We start from the raw sequence: 23,608 nt of genomic DNA, 5'->3' as shown, positions 1-23,608 counted from the left end.
TTCTTCTCTTCTTCCATATGGTTTCTATTATACACATATGCAGCTCATTCTCTGACTTTAAGAAAATGCCAAGTCACAAAAAGTTTCAAGCCTCAAGACTCCCGTTCCCAAACACTTTGAAGAGCACTTTTTTCTCAGTCTTAGTTGGAAATGACTGGCCCAAAACATATCTCGAGTACTGTCAAAGACAAGTAAACAGCTTTAACTTGAGATCTAAGCAACCAGCTCGTCATCCGTCTCTGCAGGGGTTTGTTCTGTGTGCCCCTGTTTTCAGGAGCTCTCTGTTAGTCAATAAAAGGAGAAAACTTGAATATTAATTATTTCTAGTTCTAACACTTTAAAGAAAACCTACCTGTGGCTTTGCTAGAGAGGGGCTGAAATCAAATGGGCACAGAAAAACATTTAAAGTTAACTGGAGATGTCAGTGCACAAAGGTAATTCTAAATATGAGGAGCTTGATCAGAGTTGTAGAGTACCTTTTCTTAGTCAGGTCTCGTGAAAGCCGTAAGTACTCAACATACTGCAGCAAAAAGTGAGTGTTCTGACACTACTAAGGTACTCCAAAATTGTGTTGTTATATTTGGATGGGGAATTACAGGCAGTATTTTACCAAATAATGTCAACACATGAGATGATTTTACAGAGTTCTTCCTCCCTTGGACAATTTGAGGCATAGCAGCGGATTAGTATTTAGAAGGCTAGACCATATTCATACTAGTCTCAGTAGATAAGCCAAAGGGCAATCATACTTACATGTCTCTTATCGGGATCTGTACCATGCTGGCCCTGAAAACATGCAATTAATCGCTTCTGTGCAATGTGGCAAACAGATCTCACAGTGTCAAGACGTCTCTCAATCTAGTTGGCAGGAGGGGGAGAGAGGAGGAAGAGAAAACAAAAGAAAAAACAGAAGTTATTTCCCCGGCCTCAGCAGAAAATCTTCCCCCTGTACCACACTTAGTTCTGGGTTGCATATTTCCTCAACTTCTACAGCTTACAAGAAGTTCAGATGCTTAGCAGAAGTGCCTGACAGCAAAAATGCTTGGAAAGAGATTTAAATTGCTTTCCCCCCACCCCTGATTCAGTGGCACAGCAATTCAGTCAGAGTTTGCAATGCTCACAAGACTTGGAGTGGAAAAGGGAGAAAAAAAAATTGCTCCTATTTTTCATCTCAGCAAAAGATTCAGGTTGATACTTGCCATCTGAGATGAATGGCATGTGCAGATATCCAAGACACTAATTTAGTGACAAAACTGGGAAAACACTCACACTTTTTCATTGTGACCTTGTAAAGTAGAAGACTAAAGACATATCTGACTGCTCCTTTACACTGGGCCAAACCTAGGCACTGCAAGCATTCTGTTGCGTTTCCTTCTCTGACCCTTAAATACAAGGACAAAGTTCCTATATGCTAAGCAAAACACTATTTTCAGGGAGAGATTAATGGGATTCAAGAGAGATGTGGAATGAAAAAACAGGCATCAATACACAAACAAGCGTTCTGTTTATCATAGTATATTTGAAACATGGCTTAACACATGGACTGTGAATATGAAAAAGATACACATTAATAAACTGTTCTTTTAAGGGATTTTAAGTAAGGAATTTGGATTATTTTATTTCAGAAAACACCAAAAGCAAACAAAGTGATGAGTGCTGGGACAGAACTGCTTATGGCATTGAGCTCTCTATACACAGCACCAAAAGAATGTGGTTTATCTGCATTTTGATGACTCACCAAGAATAAAAGGAGGCCCTTTGGAATGGCTTCTATTTAAAAAGCAAGAAAAAACCCCAGCAGATTTCATCTGTAGAAATAATCTGAAGAGATGCCAGGTTTTGATACAGCTCTGAAAATCACTCATTACATTTTCAGGAGGGCACTGATTCTCCCCAGCTTTCCTATCAATCATAAATACAGATTAGCTCACAGAGTAGTAATTTCAGTGCTAAGCGATTATGCCCCATGTTAGCTCCATACCTGGATTTAAAGCAGGAGATATACCATTGTATTTTTCCAGAGAAGGCTGCTGTTGGAGGTGGGAGCCCTGTCCTGAACACAGGAGCAACCATGGGGCTGGCTTCCCAGTTTCCTTTCAGACAAGGGGAGCAGCAGCTCTGCGAAGCTGCCGGGGGGAGCACCCAAAGCTGGACTGTGCCACCCAGCAGCAGCCTTTGCATGTCCAAAGGGAAGGTGAAAAAGAACCAGTGTAGTAGGGCTGGCAAGTGAAGGCCCAGTGTAGACAGAAGTTTCACTGGCTACATAAGGTACTAAATGGACTAAAAGCTCTTGACAGCCACAAGATGAAGTGCTCAAAAAGCTTCAAGTCTGTTACGGTAGAGTAAGGTGCAGAGAAACTGCCCAAGGACTGCCCTGAAAGCACAAGGCATTGCTTTTTATTTACAGAGCATATATTATCGAGCTCAAAATTAAATCCACTTCAAAAAAGTCCATATAAAGATATATGAACAAGAAGGTACGGTTTGTGGTCTCCTGTTGCAGCTCAGACTATTCATTTCTGTTGTATTATCTTCAAAATTAAATACCACAAACACATTTTAAACTATCCATTGTGAAAGCGTTTATTTTTGCTTGGTCACATAATCAACACTTCTAAAAATACTGACTGCAGTTGTTTTGTTCCACACCTGAAACATGGTGACATCCTGTAACTGAAGCACCTTACAGATCCCAGCAGACGAACGCAGCCCCCACCAGCCATGCATCATGGTTACGTTTCTTAGGAAGACTCAGAGCACGTGTGGCCCCAATAGCCTCTTCCCAGGCAGTCTGAATGCCAGACTCAAAGGGCAGAAGACTGACAGGAGGAACATGACCCCAGAACTCCATGATAATATACTCTCCTCTCTAATCTGCTTTTTAGTTCAAAGATGTCAGGAAAGCCATGAAGGACATTTATCTGCCTTAAGTTACCTTTGAACTGAAAATGTGACCTACAGGCCACGCTGTCTGTACCCACAGGGCATCCTCGGTGTACAAAACATCACACAATTGCTTTATTATATGCTACAAGGGCATGCCAGAAAGTGGGTCTATTGTAGAAGTCTTTGCAGTACTGAATTATATTCCTTGTCTTTCAGACAGGAACACATTTCACAGAGATACTTGAAATGGAGTATTACGCTTCAGAAAACATAAAAAAGCTACAGCAGTCCTATGGCAAAGCTTGAGCTAAATATAAAAAAGAACTCTGTGAAACATGTTTATAAAGTGAACAGTACCACGCTTTTAAGCTCTTTAGTTAGATAAGAGCCTCCCTCCCCTCCACAAGCCCCCGAGAGCAAACAAACAAGTGAGTAAATTCTTCCACTTGGGTGTAGCCAGTCTGCTCTGTGCATGGGAAAGCCTTGCTTGCAAAATTTTTTTGGCAACAAGCAGCAGTACTTTTGGCTTTCACTTCTTGTTACTATGCTGCAGCTAACCAAGAAAACAGATGGGCCCTCGAAGGCTATCAAGGTGTTTTTAACATCCTTTACGCCATTTAATTGTACACATTTCTTCAAAATTAAAAACAGCATTGTCAAACTGTTAAGACATTTATGGTTCAAATAAAGCAGTCCCCTGAAAAGCAGGGTAAAATGTTTCAGTTCAGCTCATTTCACCATTACTTGAGATGATTTCACGTATTTGTGCTGAACTCAAGTTTTAAGGCTGATACAGTCTCTCATCTTCTACTTGAATCTGAACAGCTGGAGATCTGAAATAAAAGTGGCTTGCATCATGTGTTTGGCTTCCATGTTTCATATACAGGTCCTGAACTTAAGCACACTAAGATACTTTGTAATCGATTTGAAATAACCACTTCACTTGAGGTCCCATGGAGCAGCTAGCCTGACTTCCCTAGGCAATTTACTTTCTGCCTTTTTAAAAAAAAAGTCTTTCACAAAGTAGCCACTGGAGGAGAAATATGTAGAACAAGTCCGCAGTCAATTGTTCCGTGTAATCAGCGAACCTTGTTAATCTAACAGCTGTGACTAAAATTCCACCATGAAAGTAACATCTGATTAGATGGTATACTTTCAAAACGATGACAAGTCTGCAAACAAATCAAATGTCAATGTGACAAATTTGAGAACAAATATCACAAGCTAAACAACAAGTATTTGCACACTTATTTAGAGCAATTCCAGACTTTCCGAAAAAATTGACATTATCTATTAGCAAGTAATTGGCATATTTTTTGCCTCTTAAGGCCCAAGTTGACCTCTTCAAGAGAAAGAGAAATTAAGACAGAAACCAGCTGTGCCTAGTCATAGTTTCTTCCCAGCTCATGGTTCTCCATCAGATTGGCAAGTCATTAGCACTAATGGTTCATAAGCTTAACAAGATAGTTCATCTAATTAAAATGCTTCCTCCTTCACTTCATCAAGCCATATGATGAGATTCAGAAACAGAAGTACCCGAGTTTTTCCACTCAAAATTGTATCATATTTTTTCACATGCTGAGAAGCCAGACAGACATCCTCATTTTCATCTCTGTCACTTGCACTATTTTTTCCCCCCACACTAGGTAATCCACAAAACTCATAAGGCTCAAATGTCACAAAGACCATTTAAAAAAACATGTATTAACTGTGTTACAATACCTGCAACAGGTCTTCACTGAGTACCTCTGTCTTCTCAGCCCTAAGGGAGGAAAAACACAGTTGTCAGACTAATAAGCATGTTCAGGGTCAAAAAATGCTACAGTGCTTTCCACAGAACCCATTCGGTTTCAAGCTATAATCCCATTACGACCATTGCTGCAAACACCACTGTGTTCACAGTCATACGTAGCACTGGCTGCCGGCCCCTGCCCAGTGAACACTGATGACTTGCCCAGCACAGGTTGCTTGGGAAAGCCTGACATTCCAGGAATCCTCAGCCCACAGCACAAATCCACTGCACCAAGCTCTAAATGATATTTCAGACTGCACATGGATTAACATAAAGCAAACTGGAATCCTGAGTAACTTCACTTGAATGCAAACATTTATTGAAGCAACTTGAATTTCACTCCACGTTGTTAAACCAGTAATGTTATCAATGCACCTGAAGGTAAAGGAATATAAAGACGTGAGAAAAGTAGGCCAGCCAACTTCATCTTTTTATGTGTTACCACTGCAGAGCTTTATCAATCAGCCATCAGTGGAAATGCTAGCCTGAATACTTTCCCTTAACCTTACACGCAGACAACCTTCACCAGAAATCTCCCATTACCTCATTTTGCTCACTTCCATAATACTAAAAGAAAAGATTTATTACTTAAAAAGATCATCAGAAGTTAATAGTCTTCCCAGTAATGGTCTATGCTCAACAGACAAATATCTGAATAATTACACATACTTCCAGTCAAAATATTAACAGTTGTTACAAACATACTCAAACCTTTACACATACAGTTCCACACCTTTTTCCAATCCCAGTTTATACATAAACTTTTAATTGTTTGATGTTGACACAGATTTGTTTTGTGTTGACTCACTTGCTATAACACTGCTTTATCCTATCTTTGCTAGGTCTATAAAATAAAGATAAATATAGTTCACCCGTGATCTCTTCTACTTGACTGCTCACCATTACTACACGTCTATTACTACAGAGGACTTGGAGGTACTCTAGTACTCCATTTTCCTGTTTTGGGTTTCCCCTGCTGCTGTCAAGAGTTCCTCATTTACTACACCAACTTCCTTCTGATCCTGCAATCTGTTTAATAACCTACTGCAAAACATGCACAGAAAGCTCATTTTCTTGATCAGGCTTTATCAGCTCAACGTGCAAAGTGCCTCCAGAGACAATATTCACCTGCTTTAAGTCTGGGGGGTGTGGGGGAGTGTTGTTTGTTTTTAAGGCATTTGACTTCAATTTCACAGCACATTATCTGCTTGAACTATTTGTGAACCATAAGGTGATTAATAATTAAATATCAGAATGCAGTAATGCTCAAAACCTCAACAAGACTAAGACAAAAGCTACTTAAATAACTTTTGACAGCAAAATAAACTGCAAGCACTGTAATATTTGTTTAGGAAGGCGCACACAAGACTAATAAACTTTTCTTCCACACAAATAGAAATACTGCATTTGATCGAAATTACATCCTGAGAGCTATTATTTGATTAGAATTTTAATTTTACTTTTAGTCTTGCAAAATCCCACCAGAAACTACATGGAAGAACTACAGTGTAAGAATACTCCAGTTATAACAGCACCTTCTTAAACAAATTTTATTCTAATCTTAAGTGGCAATTATTACACACATCAGCTGATTTGACAGAAGAATACAGAGCTACTATATATTTCTACAGAAGCATAGTGCTGTGCATGATAATGGTTTAACACAAAATTCTTGAGCAGTTTTCTGTCCTTCGACTGACTGCGTAAGAGATGAGCCACTTCTATTTCTAAACCCAAATTTCATAGTGTATGCGCCTTTCATGAGGAAGAAGCTGTATTTACCATGGCTAACATGGCTTTTGGTTTCAAACACCATTTTCTTCTCAGTCCTGTTTTCCACAGGTGAGCAGATGCTTTTCACCAACAGCTTTCACAAAGTTAAATTTTACTCACCTTTACAAAAGGCTGTATGGCACAGAGTCTATACAATGCTACCAAACTCATCGCCTTCGCTTTGTGCCTCACCTAGACACTTCTTAACAAACAGCTCACCTTAAATACCGAGTCAGCCTAAGCAATGCATATAAAGAGGCACCAATTCAAATACCTGTTGTGCAAAATCCCATCCTGACAGCACACTGCACACTAGGACCAACATAGCGAAGATGAAGGGGTGCAGCCCCGAGAAGGAAGCATGCTGAGCAGACTGTGTTTACCTGCCATAAGCTCGCTAAACAACACAGCTCTTCTGCAAAAACACAGACTTCTTTCAACAAGAGATGTAGTCATTTATAAATAAAATGGCCTGTTGGAAACGATTTAACTTTGATATTTAAGAATTGCTACTTGCAGTTCCAAGCATATTAAAATTTTCTAGTCAAAGCAATCAGCACTTAACAAAGATTAGTATGGCAGCTTACTAGAGCTCCAGCAGCTGGCCTGCTATGGGCTCAATCTTTCCAGGGTAACTTGGAAAAGCAGCAAGACAGCAGCAGTGCCACACACATGGTGTAGAGGGATTAATGTATAACAAGGGTACGGCAAAAATAATGGGCAAGCAGCTGCCTTCTCCATCTTCATGTATATCCAGGTCTCAGTTTCCTTCTTTTGCCTAGAAATCTGCTTAAGAAAAAAACACAACTGGCTTCTACATCTACATTACGCAACTGACTCCCCTGTATCTCTCTACAGTCCCTAATTTGGCTCAGTGTAAGAGAAAGTTAGATTAGACTAAGGCATTTCAGCAGTTCATTCACCCTGGATGCTGACACACTTACATACTGATGTGATATGAAACAGACACCACAGGAGCAAAGCTATGACATGCCAGAAGAGAACACACAACTTTAAACTAACTGGCAGTTTTAGGAAATAAAACAGCCACCTCAGGTGGCATAATACAAAACGACTAAGAACGTTTAGAGTACTTTTAACTGGATATGTACACATCATTAAAACCACTGAACTGCTGATAATCACCAGAATAGTGACTGACTGAGAATTCACAGAATTTTTCCCACCCATGCAGCAATAATCAAATTACTACAAGATTTCTTAAGCTCACTTTTAGCTTCTGGGAATCACAAAATGCATTTTATAGAAATTATCTTTAGAGGAAACAACATCCCTTCCAACATTATCCTGTATTTGTGTTCAACAGAACCTTTCATTATACTACTATAAAGTTACTGGGTGCTTTTGAATGGCTGTTGCTACAAAATTAACTTAAAGCCACCAAAATAGTAGAATACAGCTTCCATACAACTCTAGACTGATTAAAAGTTTAATTTCTCCTTCCCTTCCTTCTTCCTAGGAAATTATATCTGTTGGAGTGAAAAGCAAAGATGACTCAGTAATAATGTTAGCAGAAGTTTGTTTCCATTTTAAATATGGTTACCCACAGATTATGTATCATTACGTGAAGTGCAAAACAATTTTCAAATATTTATCTTAAGCACTCTTTGTACACCTAACTGGTTTATCAAGGATTTAAAGTCACAGCTTGAAAATCCAGATCTCCTCCTGTGAAGCCAGGGATGTTTTCCCCAGCTGTCAGTGGCAGCAGGACAGCGTCACCAGGCCAGTGCTGATTTAGAAAAGCCACTGATGATGATGTCAGGTTCGGAAATGCAGAGAGGGAAGACCTCACCCTTCCTGCAGGCCCACATTCCACCTTTAATAAGCCAAGAAAGAGCCACTAAATGCTACCATTTTTCAGCAACCACAACCATGAAACAGAAAATGCAAGCTTGTGATAGCAGCACAGCCTACCTCCTTCTGGAGCAGGGAGAAAGCCACCAACCATCAAAGGTACCTCTGTCTCCCTCTGAATAACAGGTACTACTAGTTTAAAGTTTTAATCTAACTGCAGCTTTGTGGGACACTAATTTCTTCTGCCGGCTAATTAGACACTTAGCAAACTTACAAAAAATAACAGAACTTCTTTTTCACTGCTACTTAAAAGTTCCTGTCCTTGTTAGGTCTTGTTTGTATCTTATCTACTTGGTAGCACGAAGCAATGAAGAAATCCTTCTGGAATCACAAACTGATTAAGAATTGGAAGATTTAGTTGCAGAGAGGGTTCCCAAGGGCTTTATCAAGCCAGCAGCGTTGGAAGCTGTCCTCCAGCTTGGTGACCCTCCACTGCCAGCTTCCCCCACGAGACATCATGAACACAGCCTGTCCCAAACCGGGATCATGAAGCCCAGGCTACAGCAACTACGGCTGTTTACGTTCCCAGCAGCTAAACTCGACACAGTCCAGTTAACGCTCAGTTGCAAAATGAGGTCCCTCCAAGCCATTACTAATGGGGAAGGCATGCCCTGCCCTCCGAGCTCCTCCCGCATGCCGGGGGCCCCAAAAGTGCCGTTTGTGACCAAGCAGTTTGTGCAGGAGCCATCTCCGTGCTTCCAGATGGCAGGATCTGCAGGCATGCAGCAGGGAAACAGGAACGTGCCCAGCCCCGAGCCTCCCAACACCTCCGGTGACAGAGGTGACGTGAGGGGGGGAAGAGCACGGCACCGGCAGCATCCTGAGGGACACCGGGCTCTGTGCACAGGGCTTGGCATCACAGCCCACCGCAGCAGCCGTGTTCAGCTGCCTGAATAGAAAGCAGCTGCTAGTCCACTGGAAGCAGACACAGAGCTGGTTCCCCGGGAAAGGAAGCTTTCTGAGAACTGAAAATGAAGTTTTTCCTGCTATAACACTAAGCAGGCTACCTGTTAATGCCAGAACCTTTGCATGAATCAACTGGTACAAAGTTCTCCAATTAAAATTCAGAATGCATTTTAAAAGACTGATTTTGAAAAGAAAATTGATCATTTGTTACAGTTATAATCACCCCCTTAAAGAATAAAGTGGATAAAACCACCGAATTCCGTAAGAACAGTACTTTCACACAACGTCCTGCCCACTGCACAGGGCTCCGTGGGCTGCCCTCGGTGGGAACCAAAAGCAGCTCTTCGTTTCTTCCCTGCCCCTCTCCTGTACTGATTCAACAACTGGCTCAGCTGGGGTGCAAGCCAGGTCAGGCAGCCAAGCTGACTGAAAATAAGCTGAGCAAAACAGTTCCTTTTCGGCCAAATCAGCTCCCCAAATTCACCCTTCAGACAAATAACCTTGCTGATGCAGCTCCGGGGTGGGAACAGGCAGCAAAGAACAGGTCAAGCTCTAAGTAGAGCTCAGTAGGTGCTCCAAGACAGACAAAAAACCTGAGCAGAGCTAACTTCTCATTTTCTGATACCATAACACTGAGAAACTGTAATTCTCAACAAAATTTCTGTTGCCAAATTGATTTTTTGAACACTTTTTATTTTCTATTTAAGACAGAAGATAGTGCACTTAACATGAAATATGTCACGCCACATAAACGCTGGTGTCGCTTTCTATCTGGGGATGGCATGGCCAGAACTAACTGCCTTCACTCACTCCACGCAAAAAATCCAGGAGGTCTGAGAGTGAAAAGGCTGTATTTTTTATTCTAGACACGTTAATTACCTTAGCTTGCTGTAACACTTTAAAAATTTATTGCATGTGCCCCCAATTGGCCTCCTCTCTAAGTGTTTTATAGTATCATTCATTTTATTTCTTTCCTTCTTTCCAGAAAGGCCCAGCCCAGCCCACAGCATAGCTCAGGGTGCAGGGCTCTGCTGCAGCTTGCTGCCTGGCTCAGCTGTGAGCAGGATAAGCAGAACAGCTCTCACCCCACAGGCTTAAAACTGGTCCCTTCACTTTTTATTTTACAACTCCTTCACATTTTCAGGCCAGAAGTCTTCTCTGTGTATCTGGAAATGGCACATGAGAATTCCTGAGATAAAAGTGTATCTTCCATGGGGAAAGAATTTTCATTTCCATGCATAAAATGAAATGGCTCTATTAAGAGATTTAAAAAAAAAAAAAAAAGAAAGAAATAGCTTCCTTAACCAGTATTTGAGATCTCACTGGCTTCACAGCAGTGTCCTGCCTATGACCACATCAGTTCCAACCCAGGGGATGGTCTCCAGAGCAGGTCAAAGCTACAAAACCAGTAGAAATTTATACTCCTGAACAGCCAACAAGGATGCAACAAGAGCAAACTTGACACGAAGAGCCATAAAAACTTGGACATTCACAACAGAACAAGTGACTCAGTTGAAGTGTCGAAGTGGAAACAGAAACCTTGACTCACGCATGGCAGATGGGAGGTGGAGCTGGCAGGAGGTGATGCCACTGGAGGGCAGTTTGCTTCATGGAGAAACAACAAATCCGCGTTCCTAACTCCGGAAAGATTTCAGCAGAAGCAAGGAGACATCCACCCGAAACATGAGTCAAAATTAAAGCTAGCCTTCCCTGCTGTTTGATTTTCCTTAAACAAAGCATTTGTTTGTTACCACCAATAACCGAATGAGCTCTGATGGTGAGCGAATGCTTCAGAGCACCTTTGCCGGTGCTGTGCTGGCAGCACATCCTGCCCGCTCTGCACATACAATAGGCAGGATTTGCTGCCAGGAAAAATGAAAGAATCAGCAGCTCTGTTCCAAAACAAGGAATCCAGAATTAGATTGCAATTTCCCTTCTAAAAGCTTTGCTTTTTTAACGTTCACTAAGACAAACTTCATAGAAAATGTAACTTAAAGGTGTTTCAGGACTATCAGCTTGCTTCTCCCCATTTGACATTGTGGTAAATTTCTGGGAACGGGCTTCCCTTTTAAGCTGGGAGAACCTTTCTGCATTTTATAATCCACATCAAAGGAACCTAATTATTAAACACATAAAATAATTTTAAAACTAAATGAAAATTTCAATCTGGGCAAGAGATGAAACAGCTGAACATAACAGAGACAAACTCCGTGCTACCTTTTCAAGGACGCAGAAGCGACTGCTGGTATCAATTACCGTGCACTTAAAGCGACTGCTGCAGTCAGTACCCAAACGTGAGATAAATCATTGTCTAGGGCAGATTCTTCCTTAATTTTTACTTGGTTTTGACTTCAAGAAATCAAGGTGATGCAGGGAACCTCTTGTTTTCCAGCTCAGAAAAACATGACAAGGTTTGCCCGGCCCCTTCCTCCTCCCAGGCAGCCAGGCTCACACCAGCACTCCTTACCTGAAATAGAATTTAAAATACAGGTTGTAATACACCTATTTCTCACTCCCCAGATTCTGCATTTCTGTATGTTTTTCAGCAGTTGAGATCTTTAACACACTAAAGGATCTTTCTGCGCAACCGGAAAGCAAAAATCCTACAATTGTGGTCTTCATAAACATAATAAATTAAAGGTCACTTTTCAAAACCCCTTTATTACAAAGAATTTATTTTGCTTCCTTTGGCAGCCTGCAGCATATACTCAGCTTTGTGGATATACTGTAAGAGTTTGGTTTCACCTGTACAGCATTTTGAAGATGAGCCACAGCAGAAATGTTTGGCCAAGTACACCTCCCACCACAGAAACCAAGTTCATTAAGTCACACAAGCCCCAAATTAATCTCTTTTTGACTCTCTGCCATTAAAAAAAAAACCAAACAACAAAACCAGCATTCATACTGAAAGGTGACAAATTGTGATCATCAATGAGGTTGATTTTTTTCCAGAGAAACTAGCATAACCCCAGGTATCAATATTGCCCACATTCTTCTTAAACATTCTAAAATCACTGCAGAATGACTGTCAGATGACAGTCACCATTTTCAATATTACTTAGTATTTAGGCAACACCACTCACCACCAGTCACCAGTTACTTTGAGTTTGCCTAGTATCTGCATTTTTCACCCAAATTAACAGTAGAAACTTCTGCACAAGTATTACTTTCATCATAAATCTGGTGACTGCCAATGCTTTAGTGGCAGTAGCAGAAATCACACCAAAGGCTGCTGTTTCGGACAAGATAACCCTCCAGCTCACTTCCTACGGAAAGTCCTCAGTGCAGAAACAGTTCTCATACTAAAACTGGTGACACTCGAGTCACCAGTTTTAAGCCATCTAGTTACTGAAGCTTCTGCACTTCTAATCCTTTAGAAGTGCTTGGAAGAAAGGTGCATCACCACCAAGAAACTAAAATATTTAATTAATCATGTTCTGTATCTTTAGAAAGCCAAAACTACAATTCAGGCCTCACTAAACTGATAAAGATTTCTGCTCCTTTGTCTTCCTTCTTCATTTTCTCCGCTGAGTTCCTCCACCAAACGTTGCTTGGTCGCTCAATCTAAAAGCTGCAACTTTGATCTCTTCTATAATCTCAGCCATCCGATGCTGAAGGATGGAGCCTGCCTGCTCTAATTAAAGGCAGACCAGGCTTTAGGGAGATTATCATCTTGGAAAAAAAGCAGACTGTTCCTTTGCAGTTGCAGGGAAACCCACAACAGACTGTTCACATTAGGGGATCTGAAATTCCTTCGTAAGTGAAATGGATCCAAGGCTCCTCTCCCAAGTGAGGCAGTAAATTTAGCTATTTAGAACAACCACGGCTCAAGCCAAATCCTATTTTAGGGACACCCTTGGAGGTACTGTCGCTGCAGTGAGGCCCCGCACTGCCCTTCAGAACTCCAGTCCTTCCTTGTCAAAATATACATTTGGTTTTAATACTAGATATTGAGAATTAAACCAAATATGGTGCAGTGTGAAAAAACCCAAATGGTCAGTTAAGTCTATGCAACAAAGCTAGGTAGATAATTTTGAGCTACATGCACTGCAAATTGGAGATTAATGCAACCTGAGCTTTTGATATAGCAAAAATACAGTTGTGGTTCAAATGCAGAACCAGATTTAAAGCACTTTTCTTTGATGAAGTGATGTTTCAAATGAGCTTTGATGAATTGAGTCTGATAGCTTTTAAACTTCTGGACACAAACAAAAATTTACATTTAAGTGCTTCCAGTTGACTACTGTCCCAGCAAATCAAATACTTATTGCTAACCTACTATTTCATACCACAAACAGAAATTTAGCTAAAGCTCTCCTTGTATGCTTTTTAACTTCCAAAAAAACCCAAGCCTCCACTCACACTGTATGTTAGGCCAATATAAAAACACGTGGCTTGTTTTGAAAAAGTGCATTTGATTTGTGAAAGTACTAATACCTTCAGAAGGAAAAAGCAAAGTGCTGCTGAAGGGGCTTAAAATTCTAAATACTTAAATCCAGTCACGACGAAACTAGCGGTGGTCATATGTTTCTTTCCAAAGTAAGCACTCTTGTGTCAAGCTGTCACAAATTAGCGTGCAAAAAACCCCCAAGGAATCTGAGGCAAAGCTAAGCTACATAAGAAACTTTCTAAGCTTATCCTAAAGGGGAAAAAGCAAGGCATAAAAAAATAGTTGAGTATTATAATGTATATTTCTCATGCTAAGTACGCTCTACATGTACGCTCTACATAACATGTACTACAGAACCTGAACTTTCCAAACATGTCAGTTTATTAATATGATTTATTTTTAAAACAGTATACAAACACCCTTACATGATGTCTTGGTAAAAAACCTGGTTTTAGTATTTAACTTCCCGGTATTTATTTACGTTAAAAAGTTTATTTTCACACAAGGGCTTTCCCTCCTCCAAGCAAGAAAATCTTTTTGTTGAAATAACTTCATCTAGAATTAGCTGGGTACAATTTTGATATGAGACAGCAGCACAGAAAGCAACCTAAATCATTATTGAATTTGTTATTCCTTAATCTCAGGTATAATTTTACATTCCCTGTATGCCAACACAAATGTAGCCGCTGCCAAAATGGGAGCTCTCGCTGCTGCCTTTGTGCTCCAGCGGCACTCACAACCCAGCTGCAGCAGAGCCCCGAGTCTCGCTGAAAACGAACCTGGCTGAAGTCAGCCATGAACCAGCCTGCAGCCACCTCCTGCTCCGGGCTGGCCCTCCAGAGCTGCCCACCTCGGCCCCCCACAGCAGCTTGAACTTGCACCACCTTGAGCCATCACCAAATCAAACGCACGACAAGGAGCAAACGCTGGATTCCTCCATTGCACGATTACCTACAACTTTTCTCCTTTTAAGAGTCCTGTCTGAAGCATCCTCCCTCCCCTGAACTTCAGGTACCGCTCCTTAACATCCCTCCCCTGCATCAGCAGCAGTCAAAGGCAGCTCAGACTGGAATTACATCCAATAAACTACTGGTTTCCAGTTGTCTTGGCCCCCTCCCTAAGCCACCCCATGGCTGCAACACTCCCTGCCCCTGGGCAGGGGAGCTGGCACCAGTGCAAGCTGGGCAGGGAGAGGGGAAATCTGTCCCTTTTAGCAACAGCAGCTACTTAACATCAGCTTAAACTGCACCCTGAGGCCAACATTTCATGAACAGGGAGGTGACATCAGCTGGCAGAGCTGCTGAAAAAAGCTGTTGTGTCCTCCCTCCTACCATCCTCAGCTGCTTGCACAAGCATCTCCACTACTCAGCAGCTCAAAGGACTGACCTGGCTGATCAACTAACCTGGCTGGAAGAAAACCCATTTTCAGTCAGATTAACTTCACTGTGGAGATCAAAATGCACGCACAAAGAAAGGGTGGGAATAAATGGAAGGGCAGTGGGGAGTCAGGGCATGGCAGCAAGGGCACGGCTGCAAAGCAACATGCAGTTGTACACCCTGACCACATTTAAGGCAGCAGCTGATGTTTCTGGGTAAGAGAATGGCTCATGAATTTCCTACACGTGGGTTTGGCAGCTTTTAGTTTTAGACAAGGACCAGTCCCCTCGCCAAACCACCTGCTGACATGAGAACTCCCTCACGTTTAGAAGGGGAAAAAAACCCCAAAACCTCAACCAACAAACCACCAAAACCCCCTCAGACATATCCTGAACTTTCAAACAAGACATGGCTTTCCATTCTAGCCACAAAACAGGTGGATCGCCCACTAACTCAGGACACTTTTAAATTTTATTATTTCTTTTACCCGAAGTCCTGCATTCTCCAATCACTGGAAAAGACTCCAAGAGGCAGTAGTGCCTTTTGCAAAGACAAACTTTTTGCAGTGCAGGTACGTTTGAATAGGAAAAATACACAATACGGGAATGAGCAAAATACACCAAACTGCTAGAAAAATCCTGGGCATTTTTGGCATATTTATTTGCTTTTTTGCACTTTGGCAGGACATTTCAGCTACACATTACCTTGCGTAAGTGTCAAAAAATTCCAATCCAGAATGAACATTTCACCAAAGGTAAAGCTGTTTTTAATTTTATATACTGTCCAGACAGGTCTATTTAAGTTCGGGAACTCACAAAACTGGCAAGAGAAAGCCTTAGAAAAGGAACTAAACCGAATCAACACAAGAAGTAAAACAAGGAAACATAGAAAAGGCAGAACAATGAAGTAGGAATAGAAAGTAAGAATGCAAAAAGGAATTGGAAGCTTTGAATCGACAGTAAAAAAAGTGTAAGGGAATCCAGGGACTTAAAGTTACACAAAATTGACTGAGGGTAGTAACAACACAGGGCTTACTCTTTATGCCTACTATTTCACAGTGAAGCCTTTGCACTGATTTTCTGATCAGTAGCCATGATTAACAATGAATGGTGAACCCTTTATTATGTTTCACCAACAGGAAAGAGAGTTTCTGAGCCAAGTCTGACAATTAGCCTGCAACTGAGACGACTCATCCAATTACTGGGTTTTACAGCACTGGATATAGATGTCTGTTTTTATGTTGCTTAGATACAGCATATACAAGACCATACTGATGTGTATAACATGCAGAATCATGCCATTACTGCCCTGCCATGTGTTGCACACGATGCTTTTTGCTGTTCCAGCATGAAACTGCAAGTTAACTCTACCACTAGATTTCCAAGAAGGAAATACAAGCCTTGGAGTAATAGTCTAATCAAGGTTTATTAACCTATACTGCACTTCCAACACACACTTGGACCTGCTGCTACAAAACCAGGATTATTTTATCCTACTGTTCAATTCGTACAAAAAACATCAGAACACTTAATCTCCATATTAGATCGGCTTACAGCAAAACAAACCAGTTAAATGTTCGACTGAAATAGAAGCTGCAACAGTTTAGTTCACACATTTCTTTTTCTGTATGAAAATACTAGCTTTCTATCTTCATTTTCAACAGAACATTTTAATCAGGTGGATTAATATCTTCTATAGGTTGCTTGATAATTAGTTCATAGATGCCAGAGAAGTTTGCATTTGAATACGCTGCTGTACTTCTCAAAGCCACATCACAGCCACAACTTTCCAATCTGCATGCAAGGCAATTCATCTCCTAAAAAAGGGCCAATCTTTTAACTTAATTTTCCTGTCACTAGCTAAAGTAGTTTTTTGTAGCCTTAACTGTGTCACCAAGGATGTGTGTACAAGTGCACAAGTGGCATGCTCTGACAGCATTAACAGCTCTCAACAATGACCTACCTGTTCTGTACAGGTTACCAGTCACCAGCTGTACAAGTTACCAATTTTCCTTTTATTAATTTTCACTCTGGAAGTGTCACTGCTATCTTGAGAAACATGCAATCTCGCCAATGAATATATTTATACAAAAACCTCAGTCCAGCAATTTCTGGCACAGGACAATTTGTAAGCCAGATGGGAAAAAACCTCCATTCCTGATCCTTCTCACCTAAAAGTGATTTGGGTATTTTGCATACTCAGGTTTTGCAGATCCCCTGGCTCTTTGATTCACTCTGCTGCAGTCCCCAGGATGTTCCTGTCATTTTGCAATGCAATTAACTTCACAAGAAAACAATCTGTGTCGAGTAAAAAAAAAAGGCTCCACCTCATGAGGAGAAGAACTTGTGACCTCACCCAGCTGGCGCGTATTTATGAAAGCTGTTTCCTGTTGAGACAGCAGGACTGTCCAAGCATAAGATGCACAACTATTCTGACGTGCTTTTATCAGCAATGGAAAAGCCATTGCAAACTCAAAGTTTTTAAGACTACTTAGTTCCTAAGGAATAAATCTTAACCAAAATGTTCAAATCCAGTCAACAAAGCAATGCTGCAGATAAAAAGGATACTCGCAAGTTCCCTTTTTTTTTTTTCTTGTCTAGACAGCAAGTGCTGCTTTGAGCATGACAGTTTCAGCGAGGATCAAATTCAGCCTTCCTTTCAAGACTGGTACCTATAACAATCAAACAGCCCTGACAAAATGAGGTAATCAAGCACAGTGATCTGTTAGAAATCACTTGATATGCCACCACCAACTGCTGTGAAGCTACTCTGTTCTGAATTACCAGAGATCAGCCATACCTCACCCAGTTTAATTGGCATTATTAAGCTCCCATTGGTTTCAGACCAGAGCTTTGCCATGGCAAACAGGGGCAGCTAATTCCTGCTTTATGTAAGACCTAACACTGGGTTGGAGGTTCTCCTAAAACACCAAAAAAACGGAGCTACTTCTTTTAAGCCATGAAACCTCTCTTTCTGGAAGCGGTGCATAATACTAGAAAACATCTCTAAGACACTAAGACACTTTTCATTTAACCACATCCTAAAAAGACCATATGTATTTGGCATTTCATCATTTGCTAATACAATGACCTCTAAAGAGCAGTTCTGGTCACAGATCCATTATCATAACCTAAAAATACCATGGCAAGTATCTAAGAAATACATTTGCTTTCATAAATTCCAAGTGTATCACATTACAGCATCAGGTTGAAAGAGCTTGTTAGATCACTTTAGCTATTTTGGCAGATTAAATCATTACTATTTTAGGATTTTGACTCTGAGCATAACCTTATATTAAAATTATTTGCTCTAAGTAACACCATCAGATCAAGTCAGAATCAAGGAATCACAACTTCACCCACAAAGAGGGTAATACCAAGATTATTTTGTTTATATGAATAAATATCAGAAGAGCTGGACTCCACCTCCAGAATGCAGTTGCACAGCTGACCATTATATTGCTGCCCTAGACCCTTCAAAACCTTGTGAAACCACCTGAGAAAAATCTGCACAGAAAAATGACGTTTTATTAATCATTTTAAGGCAACATAAGACACTGCTTTCCTGAGACAGATGCTCCCTTTACCCTTGCTGTGTAGTTCTGACCCCCCAGCAGAAGAGGAAGCCCAAGATGATCCAGTTACAACAGGTCCTATGCTGTATGTCTGTCTATTGTGACTATTTTATCAGTCCTCTTATCTATTTCATCAAGCAGCAGCATGATGAACAGAGCCGAAAGAGATGAGGGCACGCACACAAGAGGATAATTAATATTTCCTAAATCCCTGAGTACGGAATCCTTTTAATTTTTTTCTGCAGAAAAAATCTCAAGTATTTCACACACTGCCCACTCAGCACTTGACACACAAGTCTGCCACAAAGTTATTATATAACTTTCTTCTTCTAACCAACAGGCTGTAGCTAGTTCTCACCCGGAAAGCACAACATTTTATTAAGGTATCTTCAAGTCAACAAAATATAGCACAACAAAACCAAGTCATTCTTCACCACCAAATACCAGAGATTTTTACGTAAGTTTGAAAAGCATTTTCTGCATCTATTAAGGGGAAGCAAAATAACTGAAGCTGCATCTGCCTTGGCAGCACCCACTGCTCAGAAAAATAAGGCAACACACTCAGGGTCTCATTCTCATATTGCAGGCATGGAAAAAACATGTTTCTTTCATACAAGATCCACTTAAGAAGATCAGTAGTTTAAACTATCAGAATTTGAACTTTCTGAGAAGCAGGGGAGCAGACCACAGCTTTAACACATTCTTCAGCTGTTCAGTAAGGTGGAGCTTTACGTTAGCAATGATGGGCAATCTCTGCGTGGACCACCACAAGCCTGGTGCTATCAGACACCAACTGCACCGAAGTCACCTCGGGCTCAGGAAGCTCCTGAGATAGACACAGCTGATGGCCGTGAGAACATGTGTGGGAAACACCACGGGATACTGGAGCCTTGCACCCTTCCCACGTCATCAGCTTCTGGACGCTGGGCAAGGCAGACGCAGCCCAGCTGAGGCACTCCTAGGTTTTCATGTGGTCTGGAACCGAATCACAAGTGATGAGGCTTTTTAAACAAAGGGCTGAGCAAATACTTACTCATTGATTTAAAACCTGTTGCTGCCCTTATAAGAGCACTCCAAATGCAACGTGAACTATCTAGAAAGTTTCATATGGTGGTTTTCTGGAAAACACCATATGCAATGCACTAAGCACAGCATTACACACAGCTAATTTCTGCCGAGAAGTAACTTTCTCCAAAACACAGCGTCATTTCTTAAACAGTTTCTAATCTTAAGGATTCTTAACAACCTAGATTCTTAACAACTTTAAAGCAATAGGAGGTCATCTTGGTCCTGGAGGAATTAAGAGATACTGGTAACTGACTGCCTTTACAAAACTTTGAGGGAACACCTAAAAGCAGGCCAGAGCACACTCCTTCGTTTTCTGGCCATCTGTTCACAGACAAAACCTCTCTTCTTACCAGGGGTTCCAGTACAAGTCAGCATCTCCCCAGCAGCAGCAGGCGTTCAGCCTCACAGACCTCACCAGCTCACAAGCTGTCTACCAAGACAGAACAATTGAAGAAAGTCTCTACAATGTCCTCAACTCGGGTAAATTCAGGTAATTTTTCCTTCAGCTTTAGCAATGTGCTTTGAAGGGTACATTAATCAACAGGATTAACAGGCATGCTCACAAAATTTAATCTAGATTACATCTTGGACACAATTTATATCCACAAACTACTCCATTTGTTGCTGCATTAATGGCAGTCACACACACACTGGCAAGTGCCAAGTCCTACCACAAGAAGCAGCCCCAAACTGAAAACATAATAGCTGCATGTTTTCCTATAATTGGAAGTTTGTACTGTTAGAAAAATCAGATTCCTGAGTTGCACAAGGCATTACATTGTGTCAGTTTTCCCCAAAGGGTGCAGGAAACAGATAAATATGCAGATACCAAGAGACTTTGTTGATACACTGCTGAGGCTGAGAAGCAGTGTTAAAGGGGTAGCGGCTGATACTTGGCTTGCTTACACCTCGGACAGACACACCACTTCATAAAGTTCTGCACTTCTGCACAGCCGTACCGTAGCCTAGAAGCAGCTAAGCGGTAATGCGCAGTTTATGCAGCTGGATACACCAGCTCCAGCGTTTCAGGCAATACAAAGCTTACTGCCTCCTTGCTCTGCCTGTTCAACAGCCAAACTACCAACACAGAGATGTTTAGATAATGCATTCCCTTTGCTGTCAGTATACAAGTGCTTTAGCATTCACACACATTTTATTTCAATCAGTCCTTGACAGTTACATGAAATCCAAAGGTCTGCACATGTTCAGCAAAACAGATCTTCCCTAATTTCATCTGCTTGGACTCTTTTAAACCCATCATCAAATTGCTCTGCCATCCAGAAAGATCTAAGTCAATTTTCTAATTAAAGAGACCTCAAGCTTCATTTGGAGATAAACAGGAAATGTCTAAGTTAACTATTATAAACACTGAACTGAGATTTTTCTTTTCATGAGTACTCCGACACAGAAAAATGTCAACCTAAAAGACCAAGTACAAAGCAGATCTCCCCCTGCCTGTAAATATGAATGTATTTCAGCGTTGTTTACCACTTTTTCAAATCTCTTTGCCAATGACAACACGCACTCCAAGTAAATAACATTTATCACATTTAACTTCTTTTAAAAGGATGTTTGCGTGAGCCTGACATTTTCAGATACCGGGGTCATACTCAATTTTTTTTTTTTTTCTACACAAGAACTAGAAAAACATTAAAGAGATATTTCTCTGACATTAAATGGCATTGCAGGGTTCATGTTATATTGTCTGAAGTGTTATGGACTTAACAGAGGCAAGTGCATTCTTGTTTTACCACCCTGGATGCTTCAAAAAGCTAGTTTGTAAAGTGCTAGCAACAAAAGCCAAAGAAGCAGAAGAACTTCCTTAGGCAATAACTCACAGAACAATTCTGAAAAAAGACTAGAACCAACGGATAACACTTTAGCGGGAAGAAAAAAATTAGTAACTTGGATCACCCACTTTTCCCGTGAAGTATTACTAAAAATTACTGTTTTCCAGCTGGTCTTTCCCTATACAAATCAAATGTAAGTAGTTTCTTACTGTACAGAATCATTCAATAATATTACATTAAAGCAAGTTAAAAAGACTATGTTACAATAACATCGATTTAACTTACAGATTGCCAAGTGGCTTGAAGAAATACTAAATATAGTTTAGCATAGTAAATTTTATGCAGGGCATGAGCTATTAAAAGGTATGTTCTAATAATGCTGTTGAGTCACAGTAATGTCATGTGTACAGGGCCTGGAGAAACCTATCTGTACACAAGAAATTGTATTTGAACAGTGGCAGACTAGTAAAGAAGCTATAGTAACTTAGTTTCTTGCATAAAAAAAAAGGTCTTTCTAAGGCGGTTTGTGGTCTCTTCCAGATTTCTAATTAGTCAGATCTGCCTGTCCCTGGTTTAAATTACTGTTAAAGCGTAAGGGCAGATAGAGTATCTCTCCTAGTAAAGACAGTAAGTATATCCACCACCTATTTATCAGTCTTGATCTTAGATGACTTCACCAGACCTAAACTTTCCAGACCAGTTGGATAGAGTAAGTTTTAATCTGTATGGTACTCTGTTGATCACACCTAAAAGATTAAAATAGAAATCGATGGGAACAACATCAATAGTTGTGTCCCCAGAGGCAGGAAAGCCCAACTCATGTAAAATAGTAAGACAGTCTAACGAGTGTCATTAATTACCAACCTGTTTTTCTGTAAGCAAACAGCATGATACAAACACCTCTATGGACTCATTCCTCACATAAATTACTTCGCTATGTAGTTCAAATGCTTATTAGTGTATCATTTGAAAGCCTTTAATGACAATGCCTCTGAACATTTATTTTCATTAGAGATGATTGCAACTATAAAGTAGAATACTTCCCGAGCTTCTCATCAAGATCTGTCTCCCTTTGTAATTTATAAAAGGGTATGAAAGTTCTAAGACAAGCACTCACAGATATCTGAAGAATTACTTTGTTGATGTCATACATACTACACCCTTTTCACTTCTGAGCCTAACACATAGCTGATCTGCTAACATGAGTACCTGCTTACAAAGCATCCCAAGGAAAAGTACAACACACCAGGAAGTGGTACCTCACCCCTTCAAATCTGTAAAACAGCATGTGCTAAAACATATTCCGCAGCTTCCACTTCACAAGGCACTGTACCCAGATGAAGCACACACAAAATCTCTGTGTGAAACAAGGAACTTTTCTCAGTGCGTACAAGCCTCGGTCCTCAAAACAGATGAAAGCTTAGCAGAATTAACACAAATCCATTAAAATCAATCTCAGCACATAGCCTCTAAGGAATCAGAGGCCACCGGAAAACCACGACATTCAGAATGAAGGTTACTCTTTTTTTCTCCACCACCTTCCCACCCTTATTTTTTTAAGCCTAACGAAAAGTTTCAAGTTGTTTCCAGCTGCTTAGGCTGGAGTTGATACATAGCTCAAAATAAAGTTAGATTTTTGAGATAGTTGTTTTGTACGATTAGCTGTGTATCTGTCATGGTCAAGATGCCAGTTTATTCTGTTGCATTAATTCAGCTCATGTGGAACTAATTATTTCCTGGTAAGCCATGCCTCTGCTCCCCTTCATGCCCCAGCCCTGCTTCTTTAATTATCTCTGACTAGGTTCAAGATCCTTCATGATGACACAAGAATCACACACTGAGATTCGCAGTTTGTTACTCTAGCTAAGACTGCCCCAGGGAAGTTCTGAAGCCACCTCACCGTGAGAGGTGGTCACACAGTTGCCTGGCCTAAACTTGGACAGTCTCTGAAGCAGCCGACACTACCCGAAACCAGCCAACAAAACTCAAGGGACCAGTGCTTGAACTGTCAGTTTTCAATGAAAGGCAAAACATAGTTTCATTTCCCCCTTTCCTCCAGGTTTAGACAAGTAATTGATATTTCACCTTACAGGTTAACCAGCTTGGGTTGCTCCCCTCAGCAGAAACGCTTGCACACCTGCAGCACTTAAAACAAACCTGTCAAATACATAAAA

At 40.8% G+C, this 23,608-nt stretch overlaps 1 protein-coding gene across 6 annotated transcripts in view; it reads right to left on the bottom strand.

The window, feature by feature from the left end:
• The window catches only part of ARHGAP17 (Rho GTPase activating protein 17), a 47,905-nt gene that overhangs the window by 20,210 nt on the left and 4,087 nt on the right, over positions 1 to 23,608 (bottom strand). For 5 of the 6 annotated variants that reach the window (XM_055707203.1, XM_055707202.1, XM_055707204.1 and 2 more), the window contains exons 2-3: positions 4,609 to 4,648; positions 754 to 858 (exon numbers count right to left, since the gene is read on the bottom strand). In XM_055707203.1, coding sequence (XP_055563178.1) covers positions 754 to 858; positions 4,609 to 4,648 — 145 coding nt within the window. Of the gene's footprint in view, positions 1 to 753; positions 859 to 4,608; positions 4,649 to 23,519; positions 23,592 to 23,608 lie in introns of all 6 variants that reach the window. The other variant, XM_055707205.1, reaches the window with a different exon arrangement.

The sequence above is a fragment of the Falco cherrug genome, chromosome 4 (genome assembly GCF_023634085.1).
Source record: "Falco cherrug isolate bFalChe1 chromosome 4, bFalChe1.pri, whole genome shotgun sequence".
NCBI lineage: Eukaryota > Metazoa > Chordata > Aves > Falconiformes > Falconidae > Falco > Falco cherrug.
The sequence above is the reverse complement of the archived record's forward strand: the minus strand, read 5'-3'. Positions and strand labels throughout refer to the sequence as shown.